The sequence below is a fragment of the Pan troglodytes genome, chromosome 17 (assembly GCF_028858775.2).
Source record: "Pan troglodytes isolate AG18354 chromosome 17, NHGRI_mPanTro3-v2.0_pri, whole genome shotgun sequence".
NCBI classification, from domain to species: Eukaryota; Metazoa; Chordata; class Mammalia; order Primates; family Hominidae; genus Pan; species Pan troglodytes.
Genome location: NC_072415.2, coordinates 42,499,989 through 42,522,442, shown reverse-complemented (window position 1 = coordinate 42,522,442; position 22,454 = coordinate 42,499,989). Strand labels below are relative to the sequence as shown.

Sequence of the window (22,454 nt, the reverse complement as noted above, 5' to 3'; positions counted from 1 at the left end):
ATGAAGAGTGAAAGGAGTATTTGAAAATAATAAAAGGTATGAAGAGAATATATTAATTTGGGCTAAATTGGTTCCCTATGTAAAGAGCTTCTAAAAAGTATACTATGTTGCCATGAGAAGAAGCTCTAGAGATTGCAATGAGGCTACATTTATAAATTTTGACTAATCTAAAATTAAACCTGTAAAGCTCTGCTGGAATTATTTGAAAAAGAATAATTAAAACCCCCTTCAGCACAGTTAGTTCAGCTTCTCTTAATTTTACTTTTCTAGTTCACAGGTATCTTTTTTTGTGGTGTTTTCAAATTGAAGTTCACACACATCAAATAAATAGTATGATAATCAGAAGTTCAGTATTCAATATGCATTCATTATTAACTGTCGTTATTGTCATTGTCACTATTATAATTGCACATCGTAAAAAGAATGGAAGCTTTTCCACAGGAATTATTCACGTGTATTGCTTTCTAGGAGTAATTGAATAGTTGACATTGCATTTATATCAAAGTAAAATATGTGATGGTTATTCTCATTTGTATTATTCTTAAGCAATAAGAAATGTAAAGTAATCTCTATTAGGTTTCTTTATTCGGATTCAGAAATCTTCATAGTTTTCTGTAATGTCCAAATGTGTACCTTCTTATAACAGCTATGGGAACTTTCTCTCCTCTCTGTAAAATGGAGAGTTATACCTACCACGTTGAGCTGTTTTGAGAGTCAATGGAGAAAATAGTGAGAAAACCACTCAAATGTGTTTTGTTACTTGATGTGTTCTTTCCTCTGTATGATCCAACTTCTTACATGTTTTATCCTATTTTGGGTTTCAATTTGGTTCATCTTCACAAAGTAGAGCTTCAAGTTTTATTTAGAATTAAATAATATTGATACTGGCTTGGAAAATTGAATAACACAAGATTTAGAGAAAAAATACTCTAAGTAAAATGTCACGACAAATTGAATGAATGATGATGTAAATATAACAATGCAAAAGATTTGGAAGGCATCTTGATTCACTAAGAAAGCCATACATAATGGCTTCAAAGCACTGCCCCTTTGTAGAAAACACACAGCCATTGAGGGTAAGTAGGATTTCCTTTTCCTCCACATAATTCTTTATTACAGTCTCTGCAGAGGCCTGAGTCGCTTAGAGATTTACCTTAGTTGTGTGGAATCTTTCATTGCTCTTTGCTAGCTAGCCCTTGAATCATGTCACTGTTGGCAGGGGTGGAGGGTGTTACCGTTTGCCCACTGTTCACTGGCTTTTGTATTGGTAGTCAGTCCACTTCTTAGAGGACAGATGGCAATGGCTGGCAATTTGGGCAAGAGAACAAAGACACTAGATCCTCTCCTTATCAGCAGAGATGGTCCATCTAAATCAGGGTGGAGAATCACCAGTGTAACTTGTCTAGGGAAGTTCCTCTTATCAATGAATGAAATGACCTTACAAACATGTGTGAGCCATGCATTCATCTCCCTTTGCCATCCATTAAACACATTTTTTTTTTGAGATGGAGTTTTGTTCTTGTTGCCCAGGCTGGAATGCAATGGCGTGATCTCAGCTCACTGCAACCTCTGCCGCCTGAGTTCAAGTGATTCTCCTGCCTCAGCCTCCCAAGTAGCTGGGATTACAAGCATGTGCCACCACACCTAGCTAATTTTTTTTTTTTTTTTTTTTGACATGGAGTTTCGCTCTTTTTGTCCAGGCTGGAGTGCAATGACACAATCTCAGCCCACTGCAACCTCTGCCTCCTGGGTTCAAGAGATTCTCTTGTTTCAGCCTCCCAAGTAGCTGGGATTACAGGTGCCTGCCACCATACCTGGCTAATTTTTTGTATTTTTAGTAGAGACGGGTTTTCATCATGTTGGTCAGGCTGGTCTCGAACTTCTGACCTCAGGTGATCCGCCTGCTTTGGCCTCCCAAAGTGCTGGGATTACAGGCATGGGCCACCACGCCGGGCCCCATTAAATACATGTTTTAAGCAGTTAATTTATTTATATACTAAAATATATTTAATTATGTTGCTTTTGTCACAACCGCCACTTCCATGAGTTCTTTCCTCTGTGTCTATCCTGTTGATACTGATCTACCCCCAACTGCAGTCTGGCGGCATGTGGACGAGTGATGTTAGGACAGTCACAGAATCGTGACTTCCAGTTGAACAGGTCTGTCTACACATGGTCATTTGCAGCAAACTAAAAAGAGTATTTGTTTTCATCTTGACTTCTCTTACACACACAGAGTGGTTATTTGGGCTAAAAACTACAATAAGAAAAAAATGGTCATATATCAGCTCTGTGGCCATGCATCTAGGAGATTATATAGCATGTGAATTATGTATGTATGTTTTCCAAGTGAAAGAAAGGTACAGACTGCACTGATTTTTCTTAACCCCTCTTCCAAAAACACCCCAATCACTGAAATCCTCTAAGTATGGGGGCTCTTTGCTGTTGTATTCTATTTGCCAACTACTAGTCTATAAAGCATATGGGTACTGTTTGAAGGTACTTCAAATTCAGAGTTTGGGTTTGTTTGTTTTCCTTTTGGCTCAACTATATCCACAGAGTGGCAAAATTAACACTGCAAGCTGCCATCACATTACTCATTCCTCTGTAAGTACAGCTCCCTCTATCTATGAGTGTCTACTATGGGCAATTCTCCAGAAGGTATTTTTCCCACTGAGGCATAATAATGCATTCGATGGCACCAGAGTTTCATCAAAGGAATTCTCTTGTTCCCTTCCTTCACATGGAGATGTCATTAACTGTATTAAGTTAACTCTCCGAATGTTAGGTTCTTAACCAACAAACAATGCTTCTCCACAAGGGCATACTTCCCCAAGCATTCTTGAATCAGAACGAGCTGAATATGTAATCATAGATTCAGAGCCACGCTGTGGGCTTGTGATCATCACTAAGAGGAATCCTTTTGTATTTATTGACTTTTTTCCTTCAATCATTGTTGTTCCGTTTCTTCCACCATCACCTTGAGCCTTTCAGGTACATGAAAAGTTCAATTACATGTAAAGCGACTGTTAAATCAGCAGGCCCTTTGTAGGGGTCTGGGCCTCCTCTCCCTGCTTCAATCGCAAGTGTGCTCAATCCATTACTGTTCCTGAGGATTGTACATCCATCAGGTCGAGTGTGCTGGCCAGGGTGCATCTTACAGCTTTTACTGCATATGAGACATTGCAGGCCTTTCTCAGGAACTGCCAGGCGGACTGGGAATCACAGTCACGGTTAATAGCAGCGAATTGCCAGCTCTTGATGGGTGGGTAGTCACTCCTTTCAGTGGTTGCCCCCTGGGGGAGAAGGTAGAAAAACAGAGGGAGGGAATTAGAGTGACTTTGCACAGTTGAGCAGGTTCATGCCGCTGGATCAGTGGCAAGCATTGGCAGGGCTCCACTCTGGGGAGGCTCACAACAACATCACAGTCTCATTTTTACCAATTGGTGCTGCTATATCGCCAGTGGTGCACAGGGGGAGAGCAGAGGGGAGGGTGAGCTGGGAGTGGGGGAAGGGGAAGAAGGCAGAAGTCTAAGCTAAATTAAACAAACAAAAAAATTCATGTTCAAACTGGTTAACCCACCCCAGTTAGCCCTGTGCTACTAATTGTACCAAACTGGTATTTGAAGTTCCCTGGGTGATTAAAGAGTTGGCTCACAAACTCCCTGCATAACCTTAATTTTTTCAAGGTTCTTTGAGTGGAGAATGGCTTATAATAATGATTTTGACTAATACGATTTTTGACATGCAACTTTAATGCTTAACCTTAGTACAACTCCAGAGCATTTCATGTGTACTCAGCTGTAAAGAGTGATGATTTAAAGGGATAATATAAGAAAAAGGTCGTTCTAGAATGAACCTCTAACAAATTGCATAAAGGGAGCTTATTATTCTATGAGTATGGGGATGTGCAGCTCTTCTGATCATTTTTCTGCTTGGTTCAAAAAAATTGTTGAGACATGAATGGGGGAAGAAACAGGAAAAAATGAAACAGATATCTGCAAGCAAGGAACATTCTTTGATGGTTATGATTTCGTTGCCACTAAAAAGACTCTACAATAATGTGGTTATTCATCTCCTCTTTTGTTTTGGGTGAAGAATTCGCTCTAACAAGAAAATGCTGTTATTGGTTGGAGGGCTGCCTCCTGGACCGGACCGGCTCCCCAGCAATTTGGTTCAGTATTACGACGATGAAAAGAAGACATGGAAAATACTCACAAGTGAGTGCATTATTTATTTATTTATTCACTCACCTATTTATTTCAGGTTAGCGCTGTCTTGATGAATTTGAAAACATGGTTAATCAAATTAGACATTTTATTGATTTGTTCCCCTTTGGAGGTTTGTTTATGTATCACGGGGGATTTAGAGTAAAAGACTAAATTAACATTGCAGAGGTGGCCAATTTGGTAGTCGAGTAGGCCTAGCCTAAAATCACTGTACTGGTTTACGTTTCTGTATGTGCTGCAATGGAGGGTGTGGGGGAGGAGCAAAGATCTTCCCCCCAAAATTCTTCTGTTCTTTTTGTTGTTGTTCATTGAAAAGCAAAAGGTTGGTTTATGGCATTCGCTAGTAAATTTTCTCACATCAAAATGGTTGTTTAGTTCATTGTCTCTGTAACTAACATTCATTTTGCTTTTTAGGCATTTTTGCTCATTAATATTTAGTCTGTGGAACTGGGTCTTTAGAGAAATGTCCCCTTATACTGCTGCATAGTTTGAATGGACAGATATATTTGTGGCCTATTCCAGCTGCATGAAATTGTGCTTGCAAACTTCTACCCAGGATTCTTCTCCTCCCCTTCTTAAAGGGCGATTGTGTTTTACAGCAAACCTCTTGCCTTGGGCACTGAGATTTGGAACTTATTGTTATATCGGTTATGATTCCCAATCGGACTCACTCATGGAATCAAAAATCATCGTTTCTTGAGTGCAGCAGGCTGTGTGCACCAGTCCCCTCGTGGGCACAGTGGCTGCACTGGTCAATAAAACTAAATTTTAACTGTCAAAATTGCCCAGAGCTGTATAGATAAAATAATAAATGAGCAATTTTAATCCATAAATCAAAGCCATACATTTAAAACCAACAAAAGTGAACGTTAGATTTTCTTATTGCATGTGTCTTAACAGTTATATATTTTACCATGTTTATTTTTCAAAAATCGTTTCCTTTCCTCTTCCTGAAAGCCCTTTAAAATAATAGAAACTGGACAACAGTTTACCCATAAAAGCAGTAGAGGAGCAGAGACATGTGTGGTGGTGCTTGAAATAATACATTTTGGAGCTGGCATCCCCCAGTGAAACCTGCAGTAGCATTGTCCAGGAACTGCAACAAGAAAGCTCCCTGGACACCAATGCGCTACGGTTGTAGTAAAGAAGTAGTGGAATAGTAGCAGCAAGATTAAGGAGAAGAAAGAAAGAAAAATAAGTTAGTGATGTCTTAAAATGATTTTTATTTCTCTTTTGACAAAAATACCATTAGTAGTAGTTTAAACATCGGAGTGAGTGGCCAAGCTGAATTTTAAAGGTTTGTCAGAAACAAAAGCTAAAGCAAAACCAAGGAATTTATTTTTTAATACTTGACCAATAGTGAAAGCCTGCATAGAAAGAAACATGGAGCCTAGGAGGAGGAGAGAGAAAAGAGGAAGGACAAAAGATTCTCAAAGAGAGATGACAGAGTGATAATACACCCAACCAGTAAATGATATTCATTCATAAATCCATTTGTTTTCCCAAATACAAGAAGCTAGGTCCAATTTGTTACTTGTTTGACACCCTTCAGTAAAGACAAAATGATTAATTAAAGCATTGTGAACAATACCTTAGAAAAGTCTTAAGTGGATTTTAAACCTTGCTCAAAGATAGGTTGATTGTTAAACATTGTCCACACTGGGGCATTTTCAAGCATGAAAGGGGAATCTATTAATTATGCCAGGACAACAGGTATAGACTGGAACATATGGTCACCTTACTTCAAGTTTTCACATTGCCTGAATTAACGCTCTGCTTGGAGGGATGTAGGAAGAAAACATGAACTTTGAATCAGACAGACTTTGTTGCAAACCCAGATCCAGGACCTTGAGAAAATCATATAAATATTTGGAGTCATGGTTTCTTAATTTTGTGAAAGTCACTGTAGTATTTTTAAAATAAAAATTGTGTTTATAAATCATCTAGCACATAGAATGCACTCAAAAAATTGCAGGTACTATTGCTATTACTGTAACATCACTATCAACATTAGCATAAGGACTGTACCTTTACACCTAGAGGCATCAGTCAATCAATGCAAGCTCTCCATGCAGACAAGTAACACTGCAACAGACATACCACTTCAACCCACTGCCCGAGAGTAGGGAGCATATTCTCCATAGTTTTCATATGTTAGATTTAATAATCTATAGATTAAGAAGTAAAGAGGAAAGGGTATCTATTGACTCTATTTATTAGATTTGAAATTGAAGGAAATAAATGTGTGTGTGTGTGTGTGTGCAAAGTTCTTATAATGGGAACATATTTAAAGATCTTGAACGCTTTTTCTATACTCAGACATACTTATGGCTTTGAAATAAATGTTTACTTAACAATGTTCATTTCACTAGAACTTGTACTTAAAAATATATAGTTTATTACCTGCTAGACTATGACTATATGGCCCCAAGTAAAGGCATATTTTTTACATTTGTTGAAGAAATGTAGAAAGTTTACCTAGATAATTTCTGCTTGGTTTTTTTTTTTTTTGTTAAGATATCTTATTCTGCAAAACAGAAAGAGGCAACTGACAGATTGCTATGCTTTGGGCCATCTAATAATAAATGAAGAAATCTTTCTCATCAGAATGCCAGATTCTTCCCAAATCTAATAAAGCCTAAGGGATTGGAGAACTTTCCACTGCCATTCTTTTGCCCCAGAAGAAATACCAAACTAGTTTGTCATGGAGGTGAGGATGACAGTTAAAGGTAGGAGACAGTCCCCTGGTTTGGGGTCTACTTATTTATTGAATGACTTTCTCCATGCAAACTAACTAGCAGACACCTAAAACATGAGGTAGATGGAGTTTCTGAATCTCAGCATACTTTGCCCACTTATGTTGAGCAAACATTTCTCAGTGTGCCTCACAGACATGCTCCTCTTAGAAAGAGGCCAGCCTACAGGCAGGTGCACAGATACTCACTCATGGGTGCCACTCCATTTACACACCTTATATCACAGAAGAATTAAGAGGAAGGCTAGTTTTCTTTAGATCTTATCCTATTATGTTATTTATATTTCAGAAATACGATGTAAGGGGTACACTTAAGTAATAGTGAGTTGAATGGAGTGGAGGGGAGTAGGAGTGAAAAAGTGGGTCTATATAACACGAAGAAAACAACATTCAAATAGTTGGCCAACCAGTTGTTTGGCCTACCCAAACAGTAAAGGAAACAATTATTCTCACCAAAAAGATTGTTTTGGTAACATGCTGGCACAGACTGCATGTTTATCTTCCTTTTTGGAAAAATCATTTCATATATCATCATAAAAACTGATTATAAGAAAAGCCTCTATCAGAAAAATATTGAGAAATAACATGTAAAAATGACTGCAACGTCTTTTTGTAAATGTGAAGTGTTAAGTAAAAACATTATAAGTTTGGCATTGTTGTTCTCTCGCCTGTTAATAATAAAAGGGAAGTCAAGATGCACTTTTGTTCATCTTTATTTCTCAGTACTGCTTTTCTTGCATCTCTCACTCCTGCACGCAGTCTCCCGTTTCATCTTAACTTATTAGAAAGCAGTACAGGAGACATGAATACTAAAATGGCCAATGCAAAAATCATGCCTCTTGCACTTTGCAGGCCCTAAATCCTCTGTGCAAAGATTAAACAGAACAATTGCTGGGGCTACCGTGTACTTTTGATAATAGATTTCTTTTATATCAAAGTTTTTATGAAGTCCACATGTGGAGACCCCTTTTATTTCTCCCCATAGGGCAGCATTGGAGAGCTCTCCATTCCATTTTTATTCCCTGTGGACCGATTTCTTTACTGATGGGCAAGGTATTTTCCAGGAGCTGGCATCCTTTTTCCAATGTTTCAAATAAGAGATTCTATTTATTAGATGCTTCTTTGTTGCCTTTTGTGACCAACAACAGAAAAGAGGGACTTTAAAATATAGATTTATCCTTCCGTGTACCAATGATGACTTCTTTTTAATAACATTAGAATGAAAATTATGGAGCTAAGTAGAAAGGCGTGTTCCTTCTCTTGATAACTCTAAGTTCCCTTTGTTAAAGGTAGAGGAAATGCCTTTTCTTTCTCTTCCGTTCTGTTGATTTACAACTCTTTTCTCTTTGTAGTGGAAGGATTTGGGAATTTTCTAGTGTTCAGTCATGGAAAATAAAGGAAACTGTTGGGTGGTGGTTTCCTAGGTTGTCTCCTCTGACCCACGGATGACATTTAACTTGATCCCATCCAGATAGGAGGGGTCCTGTGTCTGGTTGTTATTTATTTCTTTAAGAGGAGTCACAAAGATCAGAAAACTGGTGGATTCTTCACACTTTTGAAAAACTATACTTTCTATAAATGGTGATGGAATAGTCACGAGCAAACAAAGCTTGTATAAGACATTGAACTTCAGTTCCAAATGATAAATATAGGTTTGATCATATTCAATAGCCAAGCAATGCAGAATGGTTTAGTTGTTGATTATTCAGGGAATAATTAATAAACCTGCATGTTGATACATTCAAATGGACTTCTCTCCTTGGCCCTTCTGTTTCTTGATTTCAGTTCCTTTCTGTTCCCTAAGGATATAAAGGGAGGAAAGTAAAATTAGTCAAAATCTAATAATCATTTATCATTATTTGTTTTGAAGAAAATAAAATATAAGTTAAATTAAGGGCTTTGTACCTGTGGGTTTCCTTTATTCATATTACCTTTATTACCAAGAACTAAAACCCACAAACCATTTAATTTAATGTTATTTCTAGACAGGTAGGTAGGGTTCATAGACAGTGCGTTTCTCATTGCAGGAGAACTTCAGAAAACTATGAGGTACTTTTGAACGACTCTGAAAATGCCTAGGAAGAATTTAGACTTATTTATAGACCTCATTCCTTTATGTAATAAGCAATTATTGAATACCCACTCTGTGTTGGATGGTAGGATAGAACATGCATAAGATAATCTCTCCTCTCAATAACCTAAGGAAGTAATTATAATACAGGGTGCTAAGAGATACATAGAGAAATTCTAGGGTGCTATGGGAACACAAAAATGAGCCCCTAAAGTAAACATGAGAGGTTAGGAAAGCTTTCCTAGAAGTGACCATCTGTAACTCTGAAAAAATGGGTAGGAATTACCTAGGCAAAAGGTAGATGGAAAAGTATTTTAGTAAGACCACCCAGTATTGAGAATGCCAAAAGACAAGAGGGAGTATAGTGTCTTTTGGCAACTGAAATAAATTTGTGTATCTATAGGAAAATCTGAAGTTGGACTAGTAAGCAATGGGGCTGCAGAATTAACCAAGAACCATATCACATGGAGACTATTTCAAGGAATTATCAAGACAGGTTCAAGAATTAAGAATTGCAAGTAGGGATACCCCTCTAATTTTTGTTTTCAGGGTTACTGAAAAAACAGTGATCTAAATATTATATACAATATCATAGCAGTTGGTCTCTCTTAGCTTGGAATTTTTTGATTCAGTGCATGGAGCAATCGTTTCCATGGCTTTGGACAAAGAAGGAGAGACAATTGTGTTTGGACTCTTTAAATATGTTAGCATCTAATTTTACCTTCAATGAGCTCAATTCTAATTTGAGATACATGGCTGCACATTGCTATATATCTTGAATTATTTGCTACTGTGTATTCATGCACCAGTGCATTAGTGAATTTTTCATAGATTTTAAAGAAAATATGTGTGGTGGTCACTCCAAATACTGTATTTCAAGGAAGCTGGGTACCTAGAAAAACTGGTTGACCTTCTTTGGCCATCTCTCATTTATTTCTGGCTTATACCTCTCTTGAATATAGCAATTGTTTTTTCTCCAGAGAACAGCATGTGTACAAATAATTCTGATACCTTCTTTAGACATAAGCTGTGGTATGTGCTACTGAATCTGAAATGAAGGAGGTATGAGTCATGCGGGCTGTTTAAATTTGCTGTGTGTCATTCCTGGGCAAATTACAGACTAAGTCTGGCAAACCATTGAATGTAAGTACTGAAAGAATAAATGATCTCCATGCCCTACCCTCTCATTTTACACACTCATTTCATTCATTTAACAAATATAATTGGTATCTTCTATGTAACAGAGATTGTGCTAAGCACAGAGGATACCACGCTGAGCCAAAACAAATATCACCATGTTAATAGTTTAGAGAGGGAAACCAGCATTAATAAATAATCCCAGGTAGCAATATATAATAAGAAAATGTGATAGTGCTCTGAGAGAAGGGTATAAAATATATAAGATCTGGCAGTGGAGAGTCCTGATCTAATAATCAAGGAGTCATGGGGAATATTACTAAAGAAATGGCATTTGCACTGACAACTGAAGGATAAGAAGGAGTTAGGCAGTGCCCAGGTGAAGATGTGAGATAAGATTGCTCCAGGTTAGTTAACAGTAAAGGCAAAGATACTGCAAAAAGAAGGTGCGTGGCTGAACTCAAAGAGTGAGGGGGAAACAGGAGATGTGGCTAAAGACACTGGCAGAGACCAGGCCATACAGGAACTTCAATGGCAGGCTCACAATTTTTTCATTTTGGCTTTTACTTTAAGTTATGCAAAGAGAGGAGGTGCTATATACCTAGGGTCACACAGTGATTTAATGGCAGGGTAAGGAATAGAACACTGGTATCTGTATTTCCATCAAACTGTGCTGCTCCAGATCCCACACCAATTCATCTCACCAAAAGATGCCGTTAGTCAAAAAGTCCAAGCAGATGAATGGAATTTAATCTGTGCTGACCCATTTCACCCATGAAAATCTAAACGGATCCAATGTACTTGAGGTAGTACCATGTTCATAGAATAGAGCTAGAATAGGCTAATTGAAATAATAACCTACTCTTAGAGGTCAATAATATAATCTTGGTTTATGGACTAAATTGCAAATTATGACGTGTAAGTGACAAAATTTGCATTTAAGATTATGGACAGGCCACAATTCAATGCAACTTTTTGACATTTTAACTGTGTCTTGGAAGCAACATAGCATCAAAGAGCATGTGTGCGCGTGCACACACACACACACACACACACACAGAGTAACATCTTTAGAGACAGATAGACCTGAATTGAAATACACACAAGATGTGTGTTGACCGTGTGACTCTGGGAAACTGCTTACTTTCTGATCTTTTAATCTTATCTGCAAATTAAAGATAATTGTACTCACCTCACAGGGTTATTGTGAGAATTAGATAAGATAATACACATAAATGTCCAGGCTCAGGATCTGGAATAGAGTTGTTCCTCAATACATTTTTATTCTATTTTTGCTAACTTTGCATTATTTTTTAACAAAATAAAACCAAAATATTGAATCTTATATTCTGCTCATCTAAAGTTTGAGAAAGAAAACACACTTTGATTCAGAATGAAATCTCTATGTCTATCATGAAGTTTATGTGTATCAGTCAGGATGAACTAGATTATGCTGCGGTAATAACTCCAAAAGTCTCAGGAGCTTAAACTGACAAGAGAAAATGATTTCTTGCTTATTCTACATGTCCAACACAGGTTGATAGAGGGCATCTGCTCCACAGAGTCATTCAGGGATCCAGGCATGTGGGGGCTCCATCTTGACCTGCATTTCCATCATGGATGCAGCAGGGAGAAGAAAGAGCTGCAGTGTCTTGCACTGGTGATTAAAAGTGACATATATCGTTTCTTCTCAGTCACAGGACCACACCCCATTTCAGGGAAGCAGGAAAGTGCAAGCTCACCAGAGTTCAGAAGGAGGAAAACCAGAGAATTTTCAAACAACACAATGTGACTATCATAATTATACTACTAGACATCAAATATTCAGTGTATTCTTCTGCTGTGCTCAAAGCGCTCTCACCTCTCCTCCAAGTGGAGATTACCCAAAATCATCAAGCTCATTGTGGAGGATCTCTGGGTGAGAAGAATAGTCATCCCAACATCAAGCTGATTTGAGACTCCTCTTGACCCAGAATGAATAAACTAAAGAGAAATTATCTGGTCCCTCACACATAATGCACCGTGATGGAATAGGGACAGGATCACCCCAGTAAACACGTTCATTTGGAAAGACCGTAGCAATTTAGCAATTCTACCAAATAGACATTTTGAAGGGCACCTATCCAAGAGGTGGGTTGTGTTCCTTGATTAGGGTCCTGCCCAATTCTGTTCATTATTTTTTTTTTGTTTTCCCATGCCCCCTGCTTCTCCCTGTGGGAGATCCTTCTTTTCCTGTTATCTTCATTGGCCATGTCTGAAGTGACCCTGATGAATGAATATGCTCTTCCTGGGAGCGGAAGAGTTTTCTAAGTACATTCCATGTCTATAAACACTTAGAGGACCATAGTGGTTTTAGGTATCAAATTGTCAACAGCTTCTTTTACTCAAGGCTAGCAGTTCTTTCAGCAATTAACTCTTAAGAAAACTTTGCTGTTTTCTTATGTTTCCAGCTACTCCAAGGCCGGTGACCATGCTACATTTCTTTTCTGATAAACTTCTCAGATTGCTTTTTCCTTTGTTTTCTTGTGTCCTTCTCTCTCTCTCTCGTCTTTCTCTCTCTTTCTCTCTCTCTGTCTCTCTCACACACACACACCACCACCATCTAATATTCTTTATATTTCTGTGTCTATAAGACTTCAGTGGGAAAGTTTCCTTTTTACTCTTTTCTCTGAATTTTTAGAATTTACTGGTGGTTGTCTCAGCCTTAATTGGAACTTTCTTCTAAGACATCCCAACTCAGTGAAAGTACTGTGAAAGTCACACTTTTAATTTTTTCTCTCCACTAAGCTGAGTTTTAACTTACCTTACCAGATGAAATTGAAAAACATCAGTCTTCCAAGGCTACACACCCTAGATTTCTGGACTCTGTTTCCTTTCAATACTGCTCATAAATGGGCCAGCTTTTTCTGAGATCATCTCTTTTTTGTAAATCTTGCCAAGTCCAGCCAACAGCAACCAACACATACAATCAGCATTCTGTTTTCAACCTCTTCCCTTGGAGGTGGAAGTTCATTAAATAACTGATTAGCCTTCCAAGTAAGAGCAAATAACAGTTGTACCCAGTGATTTTTCTCACCATGATATCCATTTCTGTCTTTCCACTCTTCCATCTCAGTTTCCTTATCAGCCACTGGACCTTCTTGGTACCAGCACCTGTATCAGTCAGGTTAGGCGGTGACAACAATCCCAAATCTTAGTGGTTTATGTAAGTAAATAGTTATTTCTTTTCATGTCACATGTCTATGGCAGGTTAACTGGGAGCCTGTTCCACATCTTCTCATTCTAGTCCTCAGGTTGATAGACTCCACTATTTGACATATCACCATTTTCATGGCAGAGAAGAGGAAATGTCACACTGACTCTTGAAATTTCTGCCCTGAATAACATGGCATATCAGCAAAAACAAATTGCTCAGCCACATCTAATTTCAAAGTGGCTGGAAAAGTGCAATCCTCCCAAGATCTCAGAAGGTGGATAATCAAAATATTTACTAGCCCCTAATGTTTACAACAGTGCACCCTTATGTTCCCAAATACTTGTTTCACTCTTCTTGTCACATGCAAGATATTCTCACTTCTCCTGTGAGGGGAAGTTATTAGTCAGAATACAATTGTTCTATGTATCTTTCTATCACTTCCTACATAGGACTGTATTGTCAGGAATGATATTCATTACCAGGATATAAAACCACTTCTTTTTTCTTTTTATTTTTTTGAAATGGAGTCTTGCTCTGTCTCTCAGGCAGGAATGCAGTGGCACAATCTCAACTCACTGCAACCTCCACCTCCCGGGTTCAAGCAGTTCTCCTGCCCCAGCCTCCCGAGTAGCTGGGACTACAGGCATGTGCCACCATGCCCGGCTAATTTTTGTATTTTTAGCGGAGTTGTTGGGGTTTTGCCATGTTGGCCAAGCTGGTCTTGAACTCCTGACCTCAGGTGATCCACCCGCCTCGGCCTCCCAAAGTGCTGGGATTACAGTTGTAAGCCACGGCGCCCAGCCAAAACCATTTATATTAAAAGGAGGTTTAGAAAAACACTCTAAATATTATTATAATGCATTTGGAGTGAATTTTTAAAAGTCTGATTTCCCTCAGATAGTTTTAATATGTCTGAGTTTATACAATTGTCATTGTTTCTAGTATTTATTGTATGTAAACTATTATACATCTAAAATATAGTTATGCAAATATGTATATACATAAATTATTTATATAGATATATACACATAGATCTCATAGAACAGGATGGTTTTCAACATTTAGAGAGACCTCATTTAAAAAAACAGCTGAAATGACTTCTTTTTCAACTTTTATTTTAGCTCTGGGGGTACATGTGAAGGTTTGTTACATATATAAATACATGTCACAGTACATATTATTACATCACTCAGGTATTAAGCTCAGTACCCAATAGCTATCTTTTCTGCTCCTCTCCCTCCTCCCACCCTCCCCCTCAAGTAGACCCCAGTGTCTGTTGTTTCCTTCCTAGAGTTCATAAGTTTTTATCATTTAGCTCCCACTTATAAGAGAGAACATGCAGTACCTGGTTTTCTGCTCCTGCATTAGTTTGCTAAGGACAGTAGCCCTAAATGACTTTCAACATGACAACAACAACAAAACAAATAGATAATTTTGGAGAGCAATTATTATGTGTACATATCCCCATCAAAATAAAGATGTAATGAAGGCAAAGTACAAATAAGTAAACTGTTTCTTTTCAAATCCATGAGATGACTCTATGGTGACATCATTAACTAAACCTACATTTTAGGAATAGCCAAGCCACTTAGAATTTTTGGTTTTGTGGATCATACATAAATTGACTCCATTGCTGGGGAGTGTATGATTACTCTACAGTCAAACCTTTCTATTCATTAAGTGTTTCCAATGGAGCAAAGAGCTGTGCTGATACCTTAAGGACCTGGCCACATTTAGCTGGGATTAAGGATGGTTTTGTGAAAGGGGAGTGCTGAGCAGACACTTTCAGACCTCTGTGTCTGGTTGTCAAGGCAGACAACCGCTCCTCACAGCGTGTTCTAATTATTAATCCTACCGACCTGCCTTGTTTGGTCATTAAGTCTTTATTTTTCTAAAACATTGAGATTGAATTCTAGTTATTTAGCTAGAACAATAACCTTTGTGAGTTTCGAAGACCATAATGTTCCCACATTTTTATGTTGAGAACCGCAAAGCACTTTCAGAAAACCCTACTGCTAAGGCAATGATGTATCACTTTCACTTTCATTATATGTTTTTAATCAGAGCGTGACTTCACACTAGACAAAGCGATGCTTTATGCATGGTCTCACTTGTTTTTGCTAAAATCTTTTGACATGATTAATTTTACTTTAATGCTTTTGTCTTGTTGTAATGGTAAGGATGATGGGTATAAACCAGACAAAAATACATGCTTTTCTATTATAATGCCTCTGAGCATTAAAAATATCTTAGATGAAAGGGGAAAAAATCACAGGAAACTGGTCTGACTGGAATTAAATTTCTTGCTACCTGAACACAGAGTACATGAGATTTTTGTTTTAATGGTTCAGTCATTGTTTTTAGTTTTATTTTTGGTATTTTCATAGCAATTTATTCATCTGTATGATTAGATCTGAAGAGGAGGAGAGAGATCGTAGCTCATGGATTTCTTGATCTCATTTGTTGCTTTGCAGCATTTACCTCCTTCACAGAGTTAAGGGATCAAAACGTTAACCATTTCTCTATGAGGTCTATCTCCAGCAGATTAAGGTGAAGCAGGCTATACTTCTCCATGCTGATCTCTGTCATTAGATATCAGCCAGTTTCTGGCTGTACTGATTTTTAGTCTAAAAGAATTGAATATAGTAAATACCTTTTGTTCAAACTACAAAAAAGCAGTGATATACATGACTTTAAGATGAAAACAATAGACCATTTAACAAGTGAGACCTGCCTCATATGCAGCTGTTGAAGTATCAATTCTACCATATTCTCTCTTCCTTTTTCCTTAATGAATTATGGAGTTGCTTGTCTGTATTACAAGAGCATAGCACCTTGTAATACAGATTTTTCTATGTCTAGTTCTATTTATTGGCATTTTCTAGGTGTAGTGAGTTGAATTGTGTCCCCATGAAAAGATATAAGTCCTACTCCCAGTACCTATGAATGTGACCTTATTTAGAAAAAGTTTATTTGCAGACAAAATCAAGTCAAGATGAATCATATTGGAGTAGGGTGGATCCTAAAACCAATGATATTATGACAATGACATATTTCTATTTTGTGGCCTTATTTAGAAATAGGCTTTTTTGCAGACAAAATCAAGTTAAGATGAATCATATTGGATTAGGGTGGGTCCTAAAACCAATGATATTATGACAATGACATATTTCTATTTTCTACCCAACCTGTCTGCTTACTTTCCTTGTCTCCTAAACAAATCCTATTACAATGTAAATATCATCTAGCACAGGCCAATAGCACTTTACGTACACAGTGATGGAAATGTCCTGTATCTTTGCAGTCTAACATGGAAGTCACTAGCCCCATGTGACTATTTTATGTTAAATATGGCTCGTATAACTGAGAAACTCAATTTCTAATTTTATTATTATTTAAGTAACCCCCTGTGGCAAGTGGCTTCTGTATGAACAGCACAGCTCTAGGTAATAGAGAGTTCACATTCCCACAGAGGCACTGCCTGCCATCTTCACCCTCCCCATCTCCCTACAGGCAAGGAAACAAATAGGTGACCCCCACGAAATAAGGAAAGTCAAAGGACACCCAATGAACCACGTGTCAGCCTCATTCTAGGTACTGAGATTTCATCTTTTGGCTTCTCATTTTCTCCTTCCACAAACCCCAACTTTTTAATCTAGGTGACCTGTAGGATTCGTTTCCCAGGGCTGCCATAACAAAGGACCACATATTGGGTGGCTTAAAACAACGGAAATTCGTTCTCTCACAGTTCTGCAAACTAGCCGAAATGAAGGTGTCAGCAGGGCCGTGCTCCCTCCAAAGACTCTAGGGGAGAAGACTTCCTTCCTCCTTCCTAACTTCTCTTGGCTTCCAGCCCTCCTTGGTGTTTCTTGATGACAGCTTCATCACTTCAATCTCTGTCTCTGTCTTCACATGGGTTTCTTCCCCGTGTCACTCCTCTGTATCTCTGTGTCTAAATCTTCCTCTCCTTTCTCTTATAAAGACTTTAATGCTTTTGTCTTGCTGTAATGGTAAGGATGACGGGCAAAAATGCATCCTTTTTTTGACCAGGCAAAAATACATCCTTACCATTACAACAAGACAAAAGCATTGGTGTTAGGGCCTACCCTAATCCAGTATGACCTCATCTTAATGATTTTATCTGCAAAGACTCTTTCCAAGTAATATCATGTTCACAGGTACTGGGAGTAAGGACTTGACATAACTTTTCATGGAGACACAATTCAACTCATTACACCTAGAGAATGACACACATAAGAAAAAGATATAACAAAATTCTAAGCACTTCACTTGCATTTGTTAATTTAATTCAGACATCAGCCCTCGACCATGGTAGGCACTATTATTTTTCTACTTAAGATGCAGAAATGGAGGCACAGAGACATTAAGTAATTTGCTCAAGGTCACACAGATGGTAAATGGCAGAGCCAAAATGTGTACCCGAATAAAGCTTCAGAGCCTGCAGTCTTTGCTATTTCTCATTACTGTAGTTAACAACAGAGTGCAGGTTGTAAAAGGAGTCAAAGGTGAAGCAAGACGAGACAGGCTACTTCAGCATTTTATGCAGAATCAAATTGAACATCCTCTGCACAAATAGAATATACCAGCATCCTAAATATGCATGCATATTTGTTGAACCTTCTACTATCCTCTTTGTTATTAATTGAAGATTGAAGAAAGAATATAATATTGGATTATTTTCTAGGTGAAAATTATTTCAGAATGAGGCGATCACTTCCAGGGGAGTTGCAGCTTCTACCGCTGCTTTCTGTGTATACTTCCTCACTTGCAAAAATCACAATGGTAAGGGCTGTGTGCCAAGACGTAACTTTCTAAAGAGAGAAAAACTGTGTATTTGTGCCTTTGGTTCTCTGAGTACTAATGACATGGGGGTACCCCTCTGTCCATGTCATACTGGTAAATCTCAGATCTTTGTTTTGTGTTCATTCATAAATTTGTTTGAAGCTTTTCATTACCATAATCATTAACTTTATCAAATATCAGTAGCTGCTCTTGTGTGTACATAAACATTTCATGGGATTAAATTACTCCTTCCACTTTAGAGCTTTCATTTTAAAAAATGATAAAGTATCCTTTTTTTGTCCTTATTCTTGTCAAAACCCAAGTCATTTCCCTTACCTCAACGATAATGAAAGGACATATGTGCAGATAAGGGGATGTGTAATGGTTGTTTGGTTTCAATCTATCATTAAATTTGCAAAGATTCAATATGCTATATTGTTTTTGTCACAAATACATGTAAATAAGTTTCCAGATGTAATTCCAAAGACAATCCATGATGGTTCTCATAATTTAAATGCATCTTTAGTGCCCAGTTCATTTGCTAATCTCAGCATTGGGGCTTCATCTTCTATGTCTTACTCCATCTGATTTCAGCCCTAAACTGAAAAGCCTGAATAGATACGGATACAGTGTAAAACCAGGAGGCAGGCACTACTGAGTACTTTTGCTAGGCAGAGTAACCTTTCTTGACCATTGAAAAATTGTTAAGTTTCCCATACTTTGTTTAAAAAAGACCAGAAGTATAAAATACATACCTTTTTAAGAAGCAGCTTTTGTTCCTTTTACCAAATAAAATTTAGTCATTCACAAATATAGTAGCCAACACCTGATTCTATTGCGGGCTGCATAAACCTAAGGTTGGGAGTTCACTCCCCTTTATAGCTCAGCTGCCTTCCCATATAGGGAAATTCTTTCTCCAAAGCCTGCACCCCAACCAGCTTGCCCCTTATAAGCATATGTGACTGTGGATAACGGAAGTCCATTGAAAGAGAGGATGGAACAATGCAAATCCAGGAACACTACTGGAAAATAACAGGATGTTTATTCTGCTGAAAGTGGGTTAGTAGCATCATCCTCATGCATGATGCTTCTTTAAGCAGAATTGATGAGGGTTAAGAGAGCACATGGCAGCCCCATCTGAGGTCTTCTTGGTTGCACTTATCTGCAGTGTGTAATATGTCCCTTGAAAGAATGCAGAAGCATTAATATAAAAATATTTCCCAGAATAAATAATTGCTATGCCAATTTTTTCTTTTGAGAAAAATATGTTATTTTATTTTATTTTATTTTTATTTATTTATTTATCTTGAGACAGAGTCTTGCTCTGTCACCCAGGCTGGAGTGCAGTGGCACAATCTTGGCTCACTGCAACCTCTGCCTCCTGGGTTCAAGTGATTCTCCTACCTCAGCCTCCCAAGTAGCTGGGATTACAGGCACCCACGACCACGCCTGGCTAATTTTTGTATTTTTAGTAGAGACGGGGTTTCAACATGTTGGCCAGGCTGGTCTTGAACTCCTGGCCTTAAGTGATCGGCCCACGTCTGCCTCTCAAAGTGCTGGGATTACAGGCGTGAGCCGCTGCATGCGGCCAAGAAAAATATGTTAATAGTAGTTGTCTATCCAGGGGTCAGTCCTCAAACTTTTTCTGTGAAGGGCTAGGTAGTAAATATTTTGGGCTTTGTGGCCGTAAGGTCTCTGTCACAACTACTCAGCTCTCCCATTATAGCACAAAAGTAGCCATAAACTATACCTAAGTAAATAAGCATGGCTGTGTTCCAGTATGACTTTATTTATAAAAATAGGCAGAGGGCTGGATTTGGCCAACAGGCCTTATTTGCTAACCCTTGCACTATAATCTAAGGTCACGACTACTTCACTCACAAATCACACCACTTGGTAATGAGACAATACTGATAGTAGTAACTCCTATTTATTAGACTGACTGAGCCACTTACATGTATTAATTCATTTAATCCTCACATCAACTGTATGATGCAAGTTCTGCCAGAACTTCCATTTCATAGAGGAGGAAACCAAGGCATAAAGAGGTAAAATAAGTTGTATGACACCATGACTAAGAAGCAAAGCCAAGAATTAAACTCAGATAGTCTAACTCCAGAAATCACACCTTAAGTCACAAGCTGTACTGACTCTCAGGGGATATTTTGTGACCTTCAACTTTAACTTGAGAGGCAGATGCTATTCTGAATATAAGAGAAACACTTTCTCTGTCAGCAACATGAGGGCAGATATTATGTCTACCTCCATGACTGACAGCTCCCCCATGCCTAGCTCACAGGACACATTCCGCAGACACTGGACAATACTGAATCAGGGAATTAACTCTCGTGCTGTGCCAGGGCCATGGGCAAGCACCAAAGGGGGCCAGACATTGGCTCATTAGCCACGGGTTCCTCCAGTGGAGCATCTGCTGGTTGTAATGAGACAACAACAGCCTTTCAAAGATATGTCCAGCTCTTAAATGTGTGTAGTGAGATTTTTCTGCTTAAAACTCTCTTTGAACTGCAAATATCTGTTACATAAAATGAGCCTATTTGATTACTCCATATGCAAAAGAAGTAAGGAATAAAAACGCAAGGAAGGCCAGGTGTGGTGGCTTACACCTGTAATTCCAGCACTTTGGGAAGCCAAGGTGGGAAGATTGCTTGAGCCCAGGAGTTTGAGACCAGCCTAGGCAACAAAGCAAGACCCTGTCTCTACAAAAAATTGAAAAATAAGTAGTCAGGTGTGTTGGTGTATGCCTGTAGTCCCGTCCCAGCTACTTAGGAGGCTGCATCAGGAAGATTCCTTGAGCCCAGGAAGTTGAGGCTACAGTGAGCTCTGATCTCTGATTGTGCCAGTGCACTCCAGCCTGGGCAACAGGGTAAGATCCTGTCTCTAAAAAAAAAAGGGAAGGGAGGGGAATTTTTATTTTAGCAACACCATGCTAAACATGGTAATGAACATTTTAATTGAGCACTTATGTGTCCAGCATTGTGTCAAACACATTACAAACATGGTTTTATTTAGTGTTCATAAGGCAGACGTAACTAGCTTGATGAGGATGGAGAAAAATGAAAACTTAGATTAATAATTTGTCCAAACTTAAACAGTTAGTAAATACATAAGTTAATAATCCAAGGTATGAAATTTTTACTTTGAAATCTGGATGCTTAACCACCATATGACACTCTGCATTGAAGTGCTCTCTCTGCACCTCTAATGGCTTGAGGCTAACATAGACAAAGAACTTCTATATACAAGACACTGTGCTCTGTGCCTAACATAAATTATCCCATTAAATACTCAGAGTAACAATGTGAGGTCAATAGCATTACTATCCCCATTGTGTTGGTCAGAAAACCAAGGTTAAGGGTATGTCCAAGCCACTTTGTTCTGGAGCCCAAGCAACTGGCTTCAGAGCCTGCCTCTGAAACCCAACACTGCACTGTTTTTATCTGGTTGCTATGATTTTAAGGATAAGAGTAAAGACATGTATTGAGGGCTCTCTAGGGTAATGGAGGTTTACACATTTATTTATTGGATAAATGTTATCCTCATCACCACTCTGGGTAATATCCCTGTGTAATCTTCACAGTTGGAAAGCACTTTCAAATCTATCATTTATTGGTTCACCCTTAATAACCCCAGGAGATAAACAGGTCACTTTTTATTATCACTATTTGACATATGAGGAAACTTAAGATCAGAACGGTTAAGTGACCTGTCAAGGTCACGCTATAATTGATGAATTTGTGACTTAAACCCTTGGCTTCTGACCTACTTTAGTTCAGTGTTCTTTCTATTAAGCCATGTTCTATGAAACCTTATTAGGAGTTCTTTGACCTGTAACTGACATTATTTGATCTCTTTCTAACATGATTTTTTTTTCCAACTGGATTTATTCAGAAAAGTGTTTATATATCAGAAGCTTTTAAATCACTGTGGCCACTTTGAAATAAAAATAATTAACTCCTTGTTTGCAAATAATGCACAGAAGAGAACCCACAAAGTGCCATATTAAAATTGAGCATGCTTGGTATATAACATAGGGTTCCAACAGGAAACAGATGACACTGTTTAATAATAAAAGAGCTACTTTGAGAGATGTGGGCAAAAGGCAAGACTATCTTAGAACTAGTGTACCCCCCTCTCCAACCCCTGGTGCTAGTAAGAGGGGCACTGTTCAATTGGGCTCATAATTTGGCCCTAGCACAAAGTAGCTTGGACACATCCTTGACCTTGGTTTTCTCATCAACGCAA

The 22,454-nt window shown here is 38.3% G+C and overlaps 1 protein-coding gene across 1 annotated transcript in view; it reads left to right on the top strand.

The window, feature by feature from the left end:
* Positions 1–22,454, top strand: part of KLHL14 (kelch like family member 14) — a 100,159-nt gene that overhangs the window by 26,729 nt on the left and 50,976 nt on the right. Inside the window, exon 3 of the mRNA XM_016933499.4 lies at positions 4,099–4,220. Coding sequence (XP_016788988.2) covers positions 4,099–4,220 — 122 coding nt within the window. The remainder of the gene's footprint in view (positions 1–4,098; positions 4,221–22,454) is intronic.